This window comes from Drosophila montana, unplaced genomic scaffold (assembly GCF_035044405.1).
Source record: "Drosophila montana isolate Dmon_TW-CO22-7 unplaced genomic scaffold, ASM3504440v1 contig_3829_1, whole genome shotgun sequence".
NCBI lineage: Eukaryota > Metazoa > Arthropoda > Insecta > Diptera > Drosophilidae > Drosophila > Drosophila montana.
The window spans coordinates 532,501-551,527 of NW_026998699.1; the positions used below are offsets into that span (position 1 = coordinate 532,501).

Below are 19,027 nucleotides of genomic sequence, written 5' to 3' on the forward strand. Positions count from 1 at the left end.
TGCCACAGCCGGAATTATGGCACACGGTTCCATCTTTGCATTTTTATTGTCTATTTAGCGTTCTTCAATTATAATATCGACTCGTATAATATATATATATATGTCTGTGCACATACTAAATCCGAAATCGACAGCTCAGGCAAGGAATGTGCTAGACAGTCAATGACCCAATCTTGATTTGAATTATATGAACAGTCTTAATTACATACATACATCTACATATATTGATATACACATCTGTTTATAAACACATATGTATACCAATCGAAGGAGCAGCTTACTTTCCGCTGCGCTACAAATTTAAATAACGCCCTTCTATGCGCTTCTCATGATTTCAAGTAAGCTTTGCAGGATTTTATTGCGATAAATTTATAACTAGCGGGTATAGCCCGGCATGGACCGTGGTACATATAAAAAAAATTATCTGAAAGATCTTTGGAAATGAGTTTGAAACCGATCGCACGGTAAACTAAAAACTTTCATACAACCGTTTTCCGCCAATTTACCACTGCTGCGGGCGAAATTTTCCAAATCGGTGAAACATATTCATTAAGTTCAAAAAGTTTGAAGCAAATCTGACAAAACCTAAAAACAGATATAGATGCCAAATTGATCCTTGAGGCCAAGCAATGAACAAAGGCCCTAGCTTCGTAAATATCGGATGAGTTTTCACTGAGTAATGGGCGTGGGAAATTTTGACCTTTAACATAAATCTCGACCGAGAATAATGTTGCCAGATTTAGATGCTAAATTGATCAAGGGGCCAAACCATGACCAAATAGCCTGATCTTATGGAATTCGGTTGAGCTTTTACCGAGATTTGGGAGTGGCAAATTTCGACCTGTGCCTGTGAAAGATCTTTGAAAATGAGTTGAAACCGATCGGATGGTAAACAATCAACTTTCATACAAACGTTTTTCGCGATTTCTCCACCGTCTTAACGTACACCTTCATCACATATGGTAACTACAGTGAAAATTTCAGCTTCCCAGCTCTTACGGTATGGACTGTGCGTTGATCACCAATCAGTCAGTCAGTCAGTCAGTCAGTTAGTCAGGACAAACAGTTTTATATATAGCGATGATCTTTTCACGAGAAACAGCTACAACTCGCGAACTTTGTTATTTCCAATCTTTCAGCTGTTCGGTGAGGCTCACTTAAAAGCTAAATTTTGGTGCCTTGGCTTTTATACCCTTGCAGAGGGTTTTATAATTTTATCATGAAATGTGTAACAACAGATCGGATAAAGCTGGCTCAAGAACGATCGGTCGAAAATTGGGTTCTGTTATATAAAACTTTTTTTTATTAAGATAACTTGATTTGTTAGTGCTCCTCGTAGACATGCAAAATCTTATCAATATTGGATAACTATATCATATAGCTGTCATAGGAAGAATATACTGAAAATGTATTTCTTGTATGAAAAATTTTTTTGCTTATCAAAATATCATACCCAAACTTGGCATTCATAAGTATTACTCTACACTATATATATGCAAAATCTTATCAATATCGGACCACTGTATTATATAGCTGACATAGGAACGATCGATCGATAAGTAGGTTCTTGTATGGCAAATATTCTGTTTTCCAAAATATTTTCATCAAACTCAGCATTTACGATCTTCACTATTCTCACACATTAGCAAAACCATAAGACAAATGCAAAGCTATTAAATTTTCGGCGTGCCGAAGGTATTCTTACTTTCTCTTATTTCTTTGAGATCTTGACCCACAGCTTATCGCTTCATCAGCTATCAGTTACTTAGCTGCTAGAGAGCCAATTAATCCACATATTTCAGTCAATTGTCGTGCGTGTTGATTGTCGGTTCCACATTCGCAGTTTAAACAAAATGAAATCTGTTTTGTTTCCATATGTGCTATACTTAAGCCTAATGCTCATCCTAGCTGAAACACAGGCTAATGAAAATGAGGTATTTTATTGAAGTTTACGTGAAGTGCGGTAAATAATCGTGTTTTTCTTAGTCTTGTAAGGCAACCAGAATAGCAGAGGAGCAGTGCGGAAAGTACATCTATAAGGCTGTGAGACCTTTGTTAAAGTATATTCATCAGATGAAGGAGGAAATTGAAAACAATAACAATAAAATTGAAGGCAAAGACAGGGAAATCAAGCAACTGCAGGAAAAACTTAGCCAACAAAATGAACTGGTCATCTTGGAACTGAGAGCTCAGAATGAATTCTACAAACAGAGTATCAAAGAGCTAACGAACAACGTTTTATCAATAAAAGAGCAAATGAGTAAACCCAATTCCAATGCCATAAAAATGCAGGACTATGAAGAGCAGCTGGAGAAAGAAAAGAAGTCAATTGATCAACAGGCCCAACAAATCCGAACTCAAAAACGAAATCAACATTTGTGCCAAGAAACTAAAAACCGACGAAGAGAAGCCCGTTTACGGCGAATGCACCGACTTTGCTGATGCTCCGGGTATTCATAAGATTAGCCCGGATCAAGAAGGTCCTTTCGATGTACTATGTGATAGTGCGATAGCAGGTCCTGGCTGGACGGTTATCCAGCAGCGAATCAACGGTAAGGAGGATTTCTACAGGAATTGGACCACATACCGTGAAGGTTTTGGTTTCTTTGATGGCGACTTCTTCCTCGGTCTCGAGAGGATTCATCGCTTGACACGCGCCCAGCCCCATGAGCTCTACATACATATGGAAGGATTTGATGGTGACATCGAATATAGAAGATACGAACAATTTGCCATTACTGGCGAGGAGGACCAATACACCTTGATCACCTTGGGCAAATCTGAGGGCAGTGCAAAATATGATATCTTGCAATACCTCAAAGATCAAAAATTCACCACATTCGATCGTGACAATGACAATTGGGATTCTGGCAACTGCGCAAGCCGAGACAATCGTGGTGGTGGTTGGTGGTACGGTGCTTGTGCAGACAGGTATTCATCGCCACAGCTTTGTCAAAATAATTAATATGCAATTCATTTTTATATTGTTTTTTTGCTTAGCAATTTAAATGGCAAATACTATGATCATAAGGTGAACAAATATGATGCCATATATTGGGAATGGTGCTCCTACTCCTTGAAGTCAGTTAAAATGCTTATACGCCCCAAAAGCAGTGGAAAATAAAATCAACAACAAATATGTATACCATTTATTGTAAAAAAGCTTAAATTGTCATAAAATGTATTTATAAATAAATGCAGATGCTGTAATCGCAACTAAAATCCACAACAGAAAGGAACACAAATATATTAAATTCGACGCATATCAAACAAATTCAAATGAAATATGTTAGATTTCGATATCATAACAAATTTCTTTTATTTATTTCTATGTTAAGTTATATGAGTTAGCTCTTGCCGAACTTGCGGACATTAGCATCACGCCATGCATTTATATTTCCAAATAAATCTCTTATTAGCTTGAACCAATTCAGAGCTAGCATTAGCAAAGTGGCGGGAAATTCAAACTAAATTTGATATAAAATATGTTAGCTGGATAAAGCCTGGCACGTCATCATCAATCAGTAGTTAATTAGAGGATACTTTGCAGGGTATATTTTGGTCGAGCATATACCGCAAAAATGCGGTCAGTGAACTGAGGAGTAAACAAGCGGCTAGTAAAATACCTTGCCATATGCGTTGCGATGCGAGTATTAATGAAATTACAAATTTAATTTCAATTTAATAAAAATTGATTGATTTAAGTATTTTTAATTCAGTTGATCCTGATTGGAAATGTAAAGCTGCTGGATTACTTATCAAGCATTGAACCATATTTCTTTAGAGCATTTCGTCCAGAAGTTACGAGCTTTATTTTATACTAGCGGGTATACCCCAGCATAAATCATCTGAAAGATGAAAATGAGTTTGAAACCGATCGGATGGTAAACAAAAAAGTGTCATACAAACATTTTTTGCGATTTTTCAAGACATGCGGTTGGAATTTCGCGAAATCCTGTCTTAACGTGCATCTTTACTGCATAAGGTAACTATAGTGAAAATTTCAGCTTACCAGCTTTAACGGTATGGGCTGTGCGTTGATCAACAATCAGTCAGTCAGTCAGTCAGTCAGTCAGTCAGTCATAATAATCATGCTTGCGACAGTGCATTTTTGTGCGTGTTGTGTCAGACAATCCCAGCAATGCCCATAAATGAACATATATGTTTACCTATCGAAGGACCAGCTTACTGCCCGGTGAGCTACAAATTTAAAATAAATGTATTTTTAATTAACGCCCTACTATGCGCTTCTCATGAATTTGAGTAACCCTTGCAATATTTCATTGCGATATAATAATAAGATTATAATAATAATAATCGTGCTTGCGTAAGTGAATTTTTGTGTAAATTAGGAACATTTTTATATACATATAAGACTGTGAGTTTTTTCAGACTGCGGCACATTCCCAGTAATGCCCATAAATGACGTGACATTAATTAACAACATCTAAAAGGCAGGTGAAGAAACTGAGTTAGCCGAAAGTAAAACTGAAATATAAGTGGGACATCTTGCTGCTGCTAATTAATATGAAAATACTTACGAGAAACCGGTCAGAATGTGCCTGGCTTACCAGCAAATCCTGTCAAAGCTGCTTTGTCACAGATCTGCGCTCAGACAATTTATGTATTCACTCGGCAGGCAAATATGCAAATAACAATAATTGTGAAAAGAAACTAGAAACCTGTTGAAATTGATAATCTAGATATTATCGCCGGGCGAATGCATTAAAGTGCCAAGCTAAGCCGACAGCCAAAGCCAATGCAGATCCTTAGGACCAGTCTTTATATAGCTAAAGGAATGCTCATTAAGTGCTCTACACGAACACGAACTCAAAAAACTGTCGACTCATGTTGGCGTGCATATTTCAAAACACGAGCCAGTCCACTCACGACTGGAACGGAGGCGGAGGCCGAGGAGTGTGAAGTGGGACAGCCACAACGCATGACTCGACGACTGTCAGGTGAAGCCGCTGGCAACGGGCACGGGCACAGGGCAGGGGCAGGGGCATGAGCAGGGGCAGGGGCAACCGGGCAGATGGATCACGATTGTTCCGCTTTCGGCACCGTGTTTATATCGCAGATCTATCAAGTTCCATCTGAACGCAGTCGGGACGGCACAAAAGCGACAATAATAAATGGATATTTACTGCTGGTAAACAGCTAACGAAAAATTGTTGTGATGCTTTAATTGTATTATAACTTAGCAAATGCTTCCGACATTCGCATTATGCTAAGGAATTGACTATATGTATATGAAAACCGAACAGCATGCGATTCTAATGCATAAACAAGCTCCGGTGACTGTTTCTATTAACAACAAAACGCTCCAAGGCATTGTTTTACGAATATCTTAATACCCTATTATTGCATAGATGTTGCCTTATCCACGACCAGATTAACTATATATATTCTTGATCAGTAAGACAAGCCAATGTCCATCTTTCTGTATCTCTCCTTGTATCTTTGCCTAGCCCCTTACTTTCTCTTGTTCTCTGTCGGGATCAGATTCCTATATTATATAGCTGCCCTAGCAATGTTATGTAAAAGTTATCTTGACCCGTTTTTCATATATAATTTATTTTTTATTATACCTCTCACATATCTATGACCTACGAATGGGTTTTATCACAATTTACATTTGCTGATTTTTTTTTTTTAAATAAAAGCAAACTTTGGAACATGTTGCGATCGCATCGGAAATGTCCAAACATTATTTTGAGCACCCTGTACATAAGCTGAAAACAAATGCAGAATACTTTGATATCATCGGTTCTGATTTGCGTCCATTTATTTGCTTGCTTAATGTATTTGGCGTCGTCTCCGGAACGTTAGCTTAATGCAAAGCGTCTGCGCTGCGGCCTGAAACTCGTTTTTGGACTCGCGCAAAAGGCCTTTTTTATTGGCCAATTCGTGGGTCATGAGCCCTTTTCAAATCTGCCAACTTGTGGCTGGACGATGGTGGAAAATACTTTCCACGCGAGAAAATGCGCGGTCCAATTAAAATCTATTCGATTGGAAAATTAGCATATTCGCATGCTATATATGCATGCAAATTGCCTATGTCTGATGTTCCCCGTTTCGTACATCTACACATATAATAACATTATCGTGCCGTTAGACAGGAGAGTGGTATGGCGCGCGGGGGGGAGAGGGGGGGCGGGGGTTAGGAACTTTTGACTCATGCTAAGTGTTATGTATTTAACTTTGTATTTATTCGTCATAAAGAACAGAGCGAAAATTGAATCGAAAAAAAAAAAATGCAAATTACGTGCGACTGGCGTTGGGAAAGTTCAGTATCAGATAAGATGTACTATAAAAACTGTCTCTCATTTGGGTTTTTTTTCTCTTTTCGTATATATATATATATTGAAATCAGTAGAAATGCAATTGCAGTTGGTCACGATTTCGAGCTGTCGGCGTTGCATTATTTAATTATTGCATCGGAATATTCATGTAGACACACGTAACTATTATATATTTATATATTTATTCTACGCGTTTTTTGTTGAAAAGCATAAATAAATAGCTATTAACTGCCAATAGCAAACTATATTAAAATGCACATAAATTAAATAAATGACTACAGAGGGGAGATTGCAGATGTGAAACTGAATAAGAAATTTCTCAGCTTAATTGGATTTTGATTGGGCAGAATAATATTTAACTACGAAATTTAGTGATAATTGATAAATATAGTAAAATAAATATAATAAATATAATAAATATAGTAAATATATATAAATAAAACGAAAATTGTATTGTCTATTCGTTAAAGAGTCAGCCGAAACATTGCACTCATCATTTTGCATTAGAAAAATGTATTGCAACATGCCCGATTGACTTTTAATGACCTGATGAACAATGAATTCTCCATTATTGTGCTAATCACGTTTCGATCTGCCAGCTTACAGTCAGCTCTATAAGTAAATGCCCTGCTAGCACAGCCGTGAATTTGAGTATTCGACAACAACAGAAATCAGACAATGAGCGGAACTATGGATCAGCTGGTTGATTAAATTTACCCACACAAATTTCTTTATTCTCCACGATTTGGCCGAGTCCGGAATCGAAGGTTAAAATATCACAGTGTCGATGATAAATCAAAGTTGTGTGGATAATTGATTGCTAAACAGTATAATTTTGCGGTTTTTATTTCGTTTCTTTGAATAGAACCTCTTAGGTAACGTATTTATCATAATTATCGAGTGAAATATGTAAATAGCAATTTTGTTTTTTAACAAGCAATTGGTGAAATATTATATATTTCAGCCATGCGAACTGTTATATTTTTAACTGCTTTACACTGACTTTAACGGATGTAGGGTTAATGGGTTTTCGTTTTTTAGTTGATTGTAATAAGCTAAAGCTCACGGAGCGGGCCGACATATGTTTTAAAACCTGGATTGCGTGTCTAATTGATAACAGGATCAACGAACTCTTAATGATGAACTACTTTTAAAATAAATGTATAAAAATGTATTATGACTTTAAAGCGTGTGCGAATTATAGAAGTTTATAACACAAATCAGAGCATTACAACTTTTATTTCTTACAATAGAAGTTTTCTTTTAGCATAATCAATATTATCAATTGAAATTTGTGGTAAGTGCTTGCTTATCTATTTTGCAGTTCCACGAATCACACATAGTATTTATGACTTGATTCAATCACATACATACATACATACATACATATGTATGTATCTTTAAGAGGGCGCACCTCGGCAACGTATAGCGAAAAAGTGAAAAGGGCGCAACAGGGTGCCGTATAAGAGTGTGTCCCTGCTCGCCCACAACAATGGATGCACACAAACGCGCACACATACACACACACACACACATATGCATAACGAATAAACAGTAAAAGAAATATCTAAAAGAAGATTGCAACAAAACTTTGCACGCACTTCTTGAGTTTATTGAGCACGTACATACATACATGCATACATATGTATGGCAGATACATAGATATGCATCTACATGCCTGCATATGCCTTTATTGCACTTTGCAGATGGAATGCGGGAACGACAACAACAACAACAACAACAACAATATAAGTGCATTTAACACGGTATAAAGCTTCCTTTGTGACCAAACCAAGAAAAACACAAAAATGGCCCAGCCCAGGCCAAGTACGCACACACACCGTACACAATAACCGCAACAGCAAATTTACAAAAGTGCAACCGTAACTTTCGCTTTCCGCAAACTGTTTATTTTGTACATACATCTTGTTGTGATTGGAATTTGGCTTTAGTTAAATTTGCTTGCCTATATTTGGGTTGGGCTAAATTGATTTGCCATTTGATTTTCACTCACAATTGCCATTAATTTTCTTTATCCGCTTGTATTTGGTTTTACTGCATTCGAGCTTATTATCAAAATAAAGGCGACGGCGCGAACTTTGGAAACTACAAGAGCGGGGAGCGAACGCGTCCAAACTTAGCGGCGATACGGAAACAACTGAACGAAGAGCAGCGAAGTCGTGAATGTTCACGTTCGCGAACGTTACTTGGCTGTGTGTGTGTGTGTGTGTGTGTGTGTGTGTGTGTGTGTGTTCCTCTGTATGTGTACGCGAAGGGGGCTTAACTTGCTGTTTGTTTGTTTACTTTGCTCAAAATCCGCCCAATTTATTTAAATTTGCCGGTTTTTGGTTGCCATGCATCAAATTAAGTCTTATCAACAATTACCATAGTTCATCATTCGTACCTTAGCTTTCAATCAATTTTCAGCATTTGCATATTGAGTTCTTGGCAGATATCGTTTCGCTTCCTATTGCGCCAAAAACTTTTGTTTAAATTTAACGCCATCATATCGATAACATATCAATATACGTGACTGCAGCTGCTTGACCGTGTACAAGATGTGGCGCTGTTATCGAATATCGATTTGACTGGCGCTATTGTGACTTTCCACCCTAGCCGTTATTAAACAGTATTTTGATTTCTATTGAATACAAATAGCATCTATCTTTATAGTATTACCCCCATCTACGGGGTAATGCATCCCATTTCCAGTTTTTAAAGCTTTGAGAGCTAGTCGTCACATAACTTTATTTGTTTAAGTTCGCTTTAACGAATCTGCTTCTCGTCCGACCACCAAGTGGAGACATCCAATAGCTAATAATATGCCTAAAGTCTACATAATACGTATGTATGTACAAAATAATATCTAAAATACAATTCTCTTTAGTTTCAGACGTCTGCTCGGGCGCGTTTCTTGACTAGGGGCGAAGAGGAGCTTTGATTTTTATGTGGAAGGAACTGCAACTACATTTCATAGCCTATGGCTACTATGATATCTGGCAGCATTGCGCCTTTCTAGCCATGTTCGGGCCCTCCCAATGCGTCTGCAAATATATAGATGAAAGATGAATGAGTAAGGCGAAAGCTCTACGGTTAGTTGGGAAATATTTAAGTGTATACAGAATACAGAATACAGAATATAGTTTGTAAATTGTAATTGTACGACTAAAGAATAATTTAAAGCCAAAAAACTAAACAAAACAAAAAAAAAGCAGAATCCAAATGATCAAGTGGCTTTATTTAATAATATTTAAAGTAGATGAAGCAAAGCACAAACTATAACCACATATTACGCTAAAAAGAATAAATTAACTAAAACTCAGCTGCTTTTTACAGATGGTGTGTCTTGCTGTATAAATAGAATAAAAGAAAACAAAAATAAAATAAATGAAATAAACATATGTAGGTATTGCATTGAAAAGTTTGGGGAACAGTAAAATGTTAATTTCTAAAAACTTAACGTTATGTTTTAAGGTTTCCATGTGAGGAATTTCTGAAAAATGAATGTAGTCTAAAAAAAACTTCGAATACTAACGTGTTATAAAACGGTTTAATGTCCGGTTGATTTTCAAAATTATCATTCAATTGTTCCGAATAATAAATATTTCAATTATTTTGCTTTTCGGTTTTTCTTTAATGGATTAAGTAGCTTTATTGGTAGTTTTTAATTTTTGAATTAAACTGAGAAAAAAAAAAGAAAGCACATAATTTGTGTGTACTGAAAGTAGCTATCTTTGAATTGTGTCTTTATAAACGAGAATGTCGAAAAACTCGTTTGCCGAAGTTCCTCGCTTAACACAACCTGCATTGGCATCACACTCTATTATTAGGTTGGGTTATACGTGGTATTACGTAGTATACTATTTAATTGATTGCTTGTCTAACTTTTCTCAATGCTTCTACCAGCACAATTTGGTTAAAAACAACTTATAATTCGACTTCTTTAAAGTCGCCGCTTAGTTAGTTGTGTGTGTGTGGGTGTGTGTCCATTTAAAGCTTGCTTACTGTGATTTTTATTTTTATTTGTGTTTAATAATCATGTTTTCCCGATTTTAGTGTATTTTTCGTTAATTGTTGTATTTTTATTTTCTTGCTTTTGCGCAAATGTGGAATGCACGAGACGGAGGCGCGCTAAAAGTGCTAAAGTGCTTAATGGAAATTAGTTTACCCATTTACTGATTATGTCCTGTAAGAGATAAGAGCAGAGAGAGAGTAAGGAAATGCTTTAACGATAAGATTGCCTAATTCATCAATTATTAAGAGGCAGTCGCTGCGCCACGCCGCGCTGCACCGCACCGCGCACTCACCTTGACATCATTCATTTCCTCGTCGGACGACGAGTGTGACAGTCCGCTATATGTCTTGAACGTGACATTCTTCATGAACGACTTGAGCAGACTAGCGCTGAGCTGTCCAAATTTGTAAGGCACCACAGGATCATAGTCTCCGTGTGCTTGGAATATAGGCACCTCATCGCTGCTAATTTTGGCATTAGGGAACTGCTTGTGCAGTGGCAGCCAGCACGACAGAGCCACCACGCCAGCCAGTTGCTGTTCAAAGGTCAATGCCGAGTAGAGGGCCAGTGCGCCGCCCTGTGAGAAGCCGCCAAGCACAATGCGATTGGCCGGTATGCCGGCGCTCAACTCCTTATTTATCATGCCGTGTATATTGTCTCGTGCAGAGCGTATACCTGGCTCATCCTCGGGCCCGCCTATGTCCAGTGTCTTCAGATCGAACCATGAGGGCATACGAAATCCGGCATTCAGCGAAACCGGCTGTGTCGGCGCCGTTGGACAGATCACCTTCATGAATGGTGGACGCACAGCGGCTAAAGCGCTGCTCCAGCCATGTCTGCGGAGCACACAAATTATCAATATGCACAAAAATACCACACAGCCGTACATACCCAGTGTCGCCCAGGCCATGCATAAATATAAGCTGCGTTCGGAAAGACATTTTTAATTAATCGATCAGTTTTTGGAACAAGGTATTGTCTCTCACTCACCGTCGCCGTCTGCTTGGCCGTGGCCTCAACAATGACCGGTGCTGCCATGTCGACCGTTTAGCCTCTTTCGTTATGTGCACAGAAACAAAAACAGATTTCTAGGTATGTGCCAGGTACGCAGTGCTTTCTTTGCGCAGTTTTCTAAAAAAACAAAAACAAAACAGAAGCAACAACAAAGACTGCTTGTTAATTTCGTTATATGTACAATTTGTAAAGTTATGTCATTTCAAATAGAAAAAAAAACCAAAGCAAAATTAGCAATATTGATTTTGCGATTGCAAGTGTAATTTCACAGCGCCGGTCGAATATCTTATATTTAGGCTGTACACATTGCTTTAGAGTATAACTAGTTGCTTAAATTTATACGTTAGATGCCATGAATTTACCAAAACTTTCAGTTATTCTATTTAATTTATATCATTTACACCAAACTGTTTCAGCTGAGCTATTAGAAATATACACAGGCTTATACGTGTGCATATGTGTGACTTGTATGTGCATGCGGCCTGACCACTGACAGTTGGGACTATCGATAGTTGTTATGCAGCCCTGCGTGAGCAAATATCAATACGTGAATTACATTTTCGTGACTTATACTTCCTCCCCAATTTAAATGGCGCGTAAAGATAAAGCAGCTGTTTGATCACAGAGGCAACAAAACCTTGTTTCTTTTATTGGAAAGTCTGTTAAAAAGTCTATGTTGAAATTAATGGCGGGAACGGATTTTGCTTGGAAACAACCAATTTGTTGTGCGCATGTGAAATGTAGCCCTTAATTTTGCCATCGTAGATAAGATTCGCTATGATGCAGTGTGTCTCATCCATGGACACGTCTGTTACACCTACAAACTGCAATGCCGAAAGGAAATCACTCATATCCAATTGATGTGTCTGTCTAATGGCGAAAACCTTCTTAAATAGATTACGATACACAATAAACTTGAGCTTTTCGACGAGCAAGTAAATGCCACTCCGTATGAGCACCAGCTCCTGCTCGTGCACGATCTCATCAAACTTGTTCACATTTCCGGCCTTCAGGGCGAGCGCCAGATCGTGAAAGAGCAAAAGATCATAGCGTTCCAGCAGGGTTTTGCGTGGCAGGTAGCCGAGTAACATTTTCACCGGCACCAAATAAATGAGAATCAAGCGCTTGTTGCTCGTAAATCGGTCAGGGCAGTGGGTGAAGGCATATGACAGATCCTCCACAGCCATCCGATAGTTTGAATCAAACATGGCGCGCCGACCAACAAAATATTTGTAGGTAATTTGCTCCGGCAGCGGAAAGTTCTCCTTAAACGCACAATTGTCGATGGCTCGGATAAGAGGCTTGCACAGATGCAGTTTATTTATCCGAAAATATACCTTGAACAGCTGATTCACCAGATTCATCATGCCCAGTCGCTTTGTCTCCTCCTCCGAAGCACGTCCGTCGGCGGCGCACACGCGAAAACAGGCCATCATACAGTCAGCCGCCTTCTCCAGTATGTGGCCAGGTGTGAAACCACGACAATGCTTCTCGCACGCTTGTGCCAGGTAGCGCAGGTCGAGGCACACGCGGTACATGAGCGGAAGGCACCAGTTCTCATCCTTTAGTTGCTGCAGCAGCTTCACAACGGCCGAGCAACTGGCCGCCTGCTGGTTGTAGGCGTCCATGTAGTTGGGGGGCTCTTGGGCCAAATAGTAGAGCACCTTCAGATGTGCACCGACTACTTCATCCAATGGTGGCTTCAGCATGCGCTCCACCAGCTTTTCGGGCTGGGCTATGTACAAATTGTGATTCTGGACGTGTACGTCACGCAGCGATAAAAATGTGGCCAAATTGTCACCATCGTAGTCCTCGGCAGAACGTAACACACCGGAAAGATAATTATTAACGGTCCCAAACATGTTTCAAACCGTCCGGCGGAAGGATTAATAATAATAGCTAATCCTTAATCTTTCCAACACCTTATAAATTAGTTGAATGTGGTTTGCGAGTTTACTGTTGATGTTTTTCGGAGGAGGGCCGGCAAACAAAACAGAGATGGTTGGAACTACATAAGGATATCGATAAATCACACACATTAGCGACCATCGCGTAAAGTCGATAATATTTATATTGATACGCTGGCAGTGTGTACACACTTTTAGTGATTTATATTTGCTTAAAAATAACTGCATTTTAAAAGCCAAAAGATATAATAAATATTCACACAATCTCAAGGTCAAGATAGTAAAAAACTGCTGTGGTTGCCAAAAAGTTTCTAAATTTGAACAATATACGTACGTACATACATATGTACGCATGTTTGTAGTTTTAAAAGCTGTCAATGAAATTCGTTTGTAGCTAAATTAATAGGGCTTTCTCCTTGCGTTTACTATCGGTAAATGGAACAAGCGCGCTTCTAAAGAATAGTTCAATATAATTAGTTTCGCATAAAGAAAATGTCAACACCGAATTTTCTTTTGAGCAATGGCAAAAATATGCCAATGGTCGGCCTGGGCACATGGCGCGTAAGTAGACACATCGAAACTGCTCTGAAATTATTGAATAATCACAAAACAACGGCAAAATATACTAGGAAGCAATGTGTATATTCTGAACTTGTGTATAGTTCTCATTGTCTATGCCAACGACACTTGCCTTTGGCAGAGCGAGCTTTTTAAGCTCTCCAAGGCACTGCATTTGCATTAATGCAAACTTAAGCTTTTACAACCGGTATCATTGTTTGTTTTTAGAGCCCACCAGAAGTGATAACACAGGCAGTAAAGGATGCAATTGATATAGGATATCGTCACTTTGATTGCGCCCATATTTACGGAAATGAGGCACAAGTTGGCGCTGCGATTGCCGAGAAGCTCAAAGAGGGTGTAGTAACAAGGTAAACGTTATAAATTTGTAATAGCTAGAGATTCTTAATGGGATCATCCACAGGGATCAGCTCTTCATAACAAGTAAGCTATGGAATACGCACCATAGACCGGATCTGGTGCGTCCCGCCTGTGAGACAAGCATCTGTAATCTGGGTGTCGACTATCTGGATCTGTATCTCATGCATTGGCCCATGGCATATAAGTCGGGCAACAATCTCTATCCCACATGTCCCGACACTGGCAAAGCGGTATTTGAAAGTATCGATTTCGTAGACACCTGGAAGGCCATGGAGAATTTGGTTGACAGTGGCCTGTGTCACGCCATTGGTGTATCCAATTTCAATGAACAGCAAATCAATCGGCTGCTGAGCGTTGCCAAATTGAAGCCAGTCGTGCTACAAATCGAATGTCATCCGTATTTACGCCAGAAGACTTTGATCACCCTTTGCTACGACAATGCTATTGCCGTGACCGCTTACAGCTCATTGGGGTCCGCCCACACGCCCTACGAGAAGCCTGGTGCCTATCCGCTGCTCAAGCATCCAGTTATATTGGAAATAGCTGCCAAATACGAGCGTACGCCGGCACAGGTGCTACTGCGCTACCAGACGCAATCGGGCATTATAGTTATACCGCGCTCAGTCAGCAAGCATCACATGTACGAGAACTTCAAGAAGATTTGGGACTTTGGATTGGACAATGATGATTTGCAGGCCATCGATGACCTTGACTGCAACGGGCGCTTCATGACAATGAAAGCTGCCTATGGGCATCCACATCACCCCTTTGAAATTGATGCTCCAAAGCAATTATAAAACCACAATCGAAAGAGTATTTATTGGATTTAAAATCTTCTGTGTACCTGTGTCTATGTCGAGTGGATATGCATAGACATCGACACTAACTAATTAAATTAAGCTATTAAGTTTTGTTAACAAATGTCAAACAAGCTAGGATCATAAGATCTACGTTTTTCAAATATATTCTGATTTTAGTACTAAACGTTTTCAATTTTGGCTTTGTCAATATGCTGTTTTTTGTTTTAATGTATATTTTCATAATGCTCTTTTTCATGTAAAAATTTAAAACGTAGTAATCCCTGAAGAATTTGGCATTTATTAAAAACTACAAAAAAAAAAAGGAACAATCTACAAACAGAAACAAAACGTTAATTTTGATGATAAAGATGAACGGGCATTCTAGATATCCTATTCTGTTAATCCGATCCATATTAAAAACTACATTTAGAGGCTATACAAAACCTGAGAGATTCAAATGGTAAGCCGTTTATTGCCAGTTAAATGCGAGAAAAAATCTAATTAATTTCGAAACAGGTGCCAAGAGGAATTTAATTTTGTGCCTAAAGCAGTTCTTGCTGATGGAAAAGAAATGCCAATTATAGGACTCGGAACTTGGAATGTAAGTTAAGATTTACAATTCTATTCCATATAGTTATATTCATTAGATATTAGTTTTATTTACTGTATATACATTGTATATTCTACAAAAAACCAAATCTAAATAACTTTGAAAAACATTTATATTCTAAACGAAATTTATACACGCACACATACATACTATGGATAAAGTAGAGTTATGCGTATATCGCGCTCTGAAAAGTTTACGGCACAGTTTTCTCGAGTACACACAACTTCGACAGAGAGCCGAGGAGCATGCAAAACTTGTAAATATAAAACCTCAATTAAAGTTTGTCCGATATGTATCGATATTTATGGCGCTTGCAATTTGAAAGCGATCGCACAGCTGTTATCGATGCATATTTAAATGCAGACCTCGTGCTTTTCAAAAGCTTAGCAAAGCTTTCGCTTCGCAAAGGCGGCCATTGGGCATATAAAAGCGGCCTACAGCTGTGTGTCGGTGCTTAGTTTCTCATTCAATTTTTAAATAATCAATTCATATTAAATTAAATATATCCTTTATAAAAATAATTAAGCAAATAAAACAAATACTCGAAATGTCTAGCAAAGTGCCTACCGTTAAGCTAAACAGCGGCTACGATATTCCCATCATCGGTCTGGGTACCTGGAATGTAAGTACACGGACGTGCATATTAAAATAATTACAAATTTACAGTTAAAGGTTAAATTTGATTAGATGCTTACATTCGTATAACTTAAATATTCCTATAGTCTCATTTTATCCGTCACCCACGACTTCCTCCTTTTTTATTTACGTCGCGAAAATTGGAACAGACCCAACGAAGCTGATAATTAGCCGGGAGAGGCATCTGCTTTACGCCGGCTTTTAAATATGTACATATATGTATATGTATATGTATATGCATGTGAAAAATGCATGTGTATATGTGTCTGTGGGTGTGATCCGGTTGAAAAAACTTTAATGTAACAGGCGATAATGAGACCTCCAGCAATTTTCTACTACTTACATTTGTGTGAATTCACTTATTTACACAATCTTGTACCAAGGTGACCTCTTGTCCGATTTAATGTCAGCGGAAAATTTTTTAATTTGTCAAGTCACCTCTCAATAAATTATGTACAATACATACGGACTTACAAACGAGTACTCTAGTACTGATAAACTGATAAATGTGCTTATCAAGACACTTTTTGAATCTAGATGGTCAAAAGAGGCTTGCTATACTCTGTTGTCATTAAATACAGAAGGTATATTTGATAATTCAATCCTAAATGGAAAAATTGTATTGATATAATGACGTGTTTGTACTTTTGTCATTTCGCTAAACGGAAACTGAGTCTGTCTCGTATCGATATGAAAATAACCGTTACTGCTGATAAGTGACATTCAGTCGCAGATAGGCAGCTCAATTTACATTTCCTAAGTCATCCAGACAATATAAAACATTCCAATTAAATCATAAATTGTTAAATTAATCTTGACATATGGAAAAAGATTAATTAGCAAATCACCCTTAACCTCAATCCCATTTTGCTTGCCACACTAATGTGAAATATTTTGTTGTTGCTTTTCAGAGCCCTCCTGGACAAGTGGCTGAGGCGGTTAAGACTGCCATTGATGTTGGCTATCGGCACATTGATTGCGCCTATGTCTATCAGAACGAACCTGAGGTCGGTGCTGGCATTGAGGCCAAAATCAAGGAAGGCGTTGTCAAGCGGTATGTGATCCGAACAACTCTTTTACGCTTACGCATTACGTTTTGTTTTTTTTTCTTGTAGCGAGGATTTGTTCATCACCAGCAAGTTATGGAATACATTTCATCGTCCAGCCGCGGTCAGAGCTGCTTGTGAGAATACATTGGATTTATTGAAGCTGAAATACCTAGATCTATACTTGATCCACTGGCCAATGGGTTACAAGGAGGGATGCGAGCTGTTTCCAGTTGATAAAGATGGCAAAACTCTGTTCTCCCCAGACGATTACGTAGACACCTGGAAGGCCATGGAGAAGCTTGTTGAGGACGGTCTGGTCAAGTCCATTGGCGTTTCAAACTTCAACAAGAACCAAATCGAGCGCGTGCTGGCGGTTGCCAAAATACCCCCAGCCACAAATCAGATCGAATGCCATCCGTATTTAACCCAGAAGAAACTTTCCGATTTTTGCAAATCAAAGAATATTTCCATTACCGCATACAGCCCTTTGGGCAGCCCAAACCGTCCTTGGGCCAAGGAGGGTGATCCCGTAATTCTAGAGGAAAAAGCCGTAAGTCATAAAACGCATAAACGCACAACAAACTGTTCAACCTTCAAACTGTAACCTCTTGTAGATTAAGGACATTGCTGAATCCAAGAAAAAGACACCTGGACAGATTCTGATACGCTATCAGATCCAGCGCAATAACATTGTTATACCAAAGTCTGTGACCAAGGAACGTATCGAATCGAACTTCAAAGTGTTTGATTTCGTTTTAACACCTGAGGAAATCAAAACAATTGAAAGTTTCGAATGCAATGGACGCCTGGTGCCACTGCTCAAGTAAGTTTTCTGTTTATTAATTCCCATTGAAATTCTTTTCAATCGAAAAGTAGTTTGTTAAGTATTTATATAAGTGGTGAATTTATTACTATTATTTTCTATTTATTTTACTTTGATATTTCTATATATGGATTTGATTGTAATTTTTTGAAAATATGATTATTTAGAGATGCTGGCGGTCATAAATATTATCCATTTCACGACGAGTATTAAATTAAATCACACGAAATCTTTCTAACCATATGAGACATATGATATATGAATACCCATAGTTAAGTAAATATTTCTGGCGAAACTAACAGCGCGCAATCCGAGAAGCACAGACGTATGTTTAAATACTTTACCTATTTTTTTACAGCCTGTTTGTTTTGTTTATTTACTCGTTTCACTGTTCAGCAAATAGTTACCCGCTTTTGTACTCCAATCTATTTTAATTTGATTGGAATGCACTTTAGTTAATCAAAAAAAAAAAACTAAACCAAACTATATTCCTAATACCTCACTAACAATTATAAAGTACTTTCCAGTTTGTTAGACCCGTAGTTAGACGAGTGTTAACTTTGTTTTGATTTTATTGCTGCTTTTGAATTCAATTTATATATTTCACTTGTACTTACACTTATCATTTTCGATATTTTACAGCCAATTTGGTCATCCACACCATCCATTTGAGAAGGATGAGTTCTGATTGAAGTCTTTGATGACAATATATATATCTATACAATAAACCCTATACTAATGTACATATGGTATAAATAAAATGTTGAAAGAATAAATTTGAATATGGCATAATTTGGTAAATTCTAATCTGCTGAGAACTCAAATAAACAACGCTTTGTCTTGGCAACACGCTCCTCATACTCCAATTATATTTGGTAATTGCAGCACGTTTGACGTCTTAGCCAAAGTAAAGTCTTAAGAAAGTCTGA

The 19,027-nt window shown here is 38.2% G+C and overlaps 7 protein-coding genes across 12 annotated transcripts in view; 4 read left to right on the forward strand and 3 right to left on the reverse strand.

Annotated features, from left to right (window-relative positions):
* The window catches only part of LOC135437497 (ATP-binding cassette subfamily G member 4), a 22,381-nt gene extending 13,912 nt beyond the window's left edge, over window positions 1–8,469 (reverse strand). The window contains exon 1 of one of the 3 annotated variants that reach the window (XM_064695441.1): window positions 8,320–8,469. The gene's annotated coding sequence lies outside the window, so the exon portion shown is untranslated. The remainder of the gene's footprint in view (window positions 1–8,319) is intronic. The other 2 variants (XM_064695443.1, XM_064695444.1) reach the window with 2 other exon arrangements.
* Window positions 1,790–19,027, forward strand: part of LOC135437513 (angiopoietin-related protein 7-like) — a 51,445-nt gene continuing 34,207 nt past the window's right edge. The window contains exon 1 of the mRNA XM_064695473.1: window positions 1,790–1,934. Coding sequence (XP_064551543.1) covers window positions 1,854–1,934 — 81 coding nt within the window. The 5' untranslated portion in view covers window positions 1,790–1,853. The remainder of the gene's footprint in view (window positions 1,935–19,027) is intronic.
* Window positions 1,933–2,794, forward strand: LOC135437552 (angiopoietin-related protein 7-like; the record flags this gene model as incomplete). The annotated part of the gene is made up of 1 exon (XM_064695525.1): window positions 1,933–2,794. A coding segment is annotated over exon 1 (498 nt), but the record flags the coding sequence as incomplete, so codon positions are not given.
* Apt1 (Acyl-protein thioesterase 1) lies at window positions 9,037–11,839 on the reverse strand. Its single transcript, XM_064695481.1, is given in 7 exon segments — window positions 9,037–9,314; window positions 9,317–9,349; window positions 10,474–10,491; window positions 10,613–11,156; window positions 11,212–11,243; window positions 11,311–11,451; window positions 11,697–11,839. Coding segments are annotated over 6 exon segments (720 nt in total). The 5' UTR covers window positions 11,359–11,451; window positions 11,697–11,839; the 3' UTR covers window positions 9,037–9,269.
* On the reverse strand, window positions 11,949–13,469 carry PCID2 (PCI domain-containing protein 2). Its single transcript, XM_064695466.1, has one exon. The coding sequence runs from the start codon at window positions 13,194–13,196 to the stop codon at window positions 12,006–12,008; it is 1,191 nt and encodes a 396-aa protein (XP_064551536.1). The 5' UTR covers window positions 13,197–13,469; the 3' UTR covers window positions 11,949–12,005.
* Window positions 13,551–15,164, forward strand: LOC135437516 (aldo-keto reductase family 1 member B1). The gene is made up of 3 exons (XM_064695477.1): window positions 13,551–13,802; window positions 14,028–14,170; window positions 14,224–15,164. Exons 1-3 carry the CDS (start codon window positions 13,734–13,736, stop codon window positions 14,975–14,977), a joined length of 966 nt encoding a protein of 321 aa, XP_064551547.1. The 5' UTR covers window positions 13,551–13,733; the 3' UTR covers window positions 14,978–15,164.
* Akr1B (Aldo-keto reductase 1B) lies at window positions 15,334–18,890 on the forward strand. Of its 4 annotated transcripts, XR_010437704.1 has the most exons (7): window positions 15,334–15,440; window positions 15,497–15,581; window positions 17,138–17,280; window positions 17,342–17,825; window positions 17,890–18,098; window positions 18,266–18,423; window positions 18,741–18,890. XR_010437704.1 is itself a non-coding variant. In XM_064695470.1 (6 exons), the coding sequence occupies exons 1-6, from the start codon at window positions 15,340–15,342 to the stop codon at window positions 18,784–18,786; spliced, it is 1,068 nt and encodes a 355-aa protein (XP_064551540.1). In that variant the 5' UTR covers window positions 15,334–15,339; the 3' UTR covers window positions 18,787–18,890. The 4 variants fall into 4 exon arrangements, 2 of the variants coding, with proteins under 2 accessions (XP_064551540.1, XP_064551541.1); XM_064695470.1 differs by lacking the exon at window positions 18,266–18,423; XR_010437705.1 differs by lacking the exons at window positions 15,334–15,440; window positions 15,497–15,581 and adding an exon at window positions 16,051–16,212.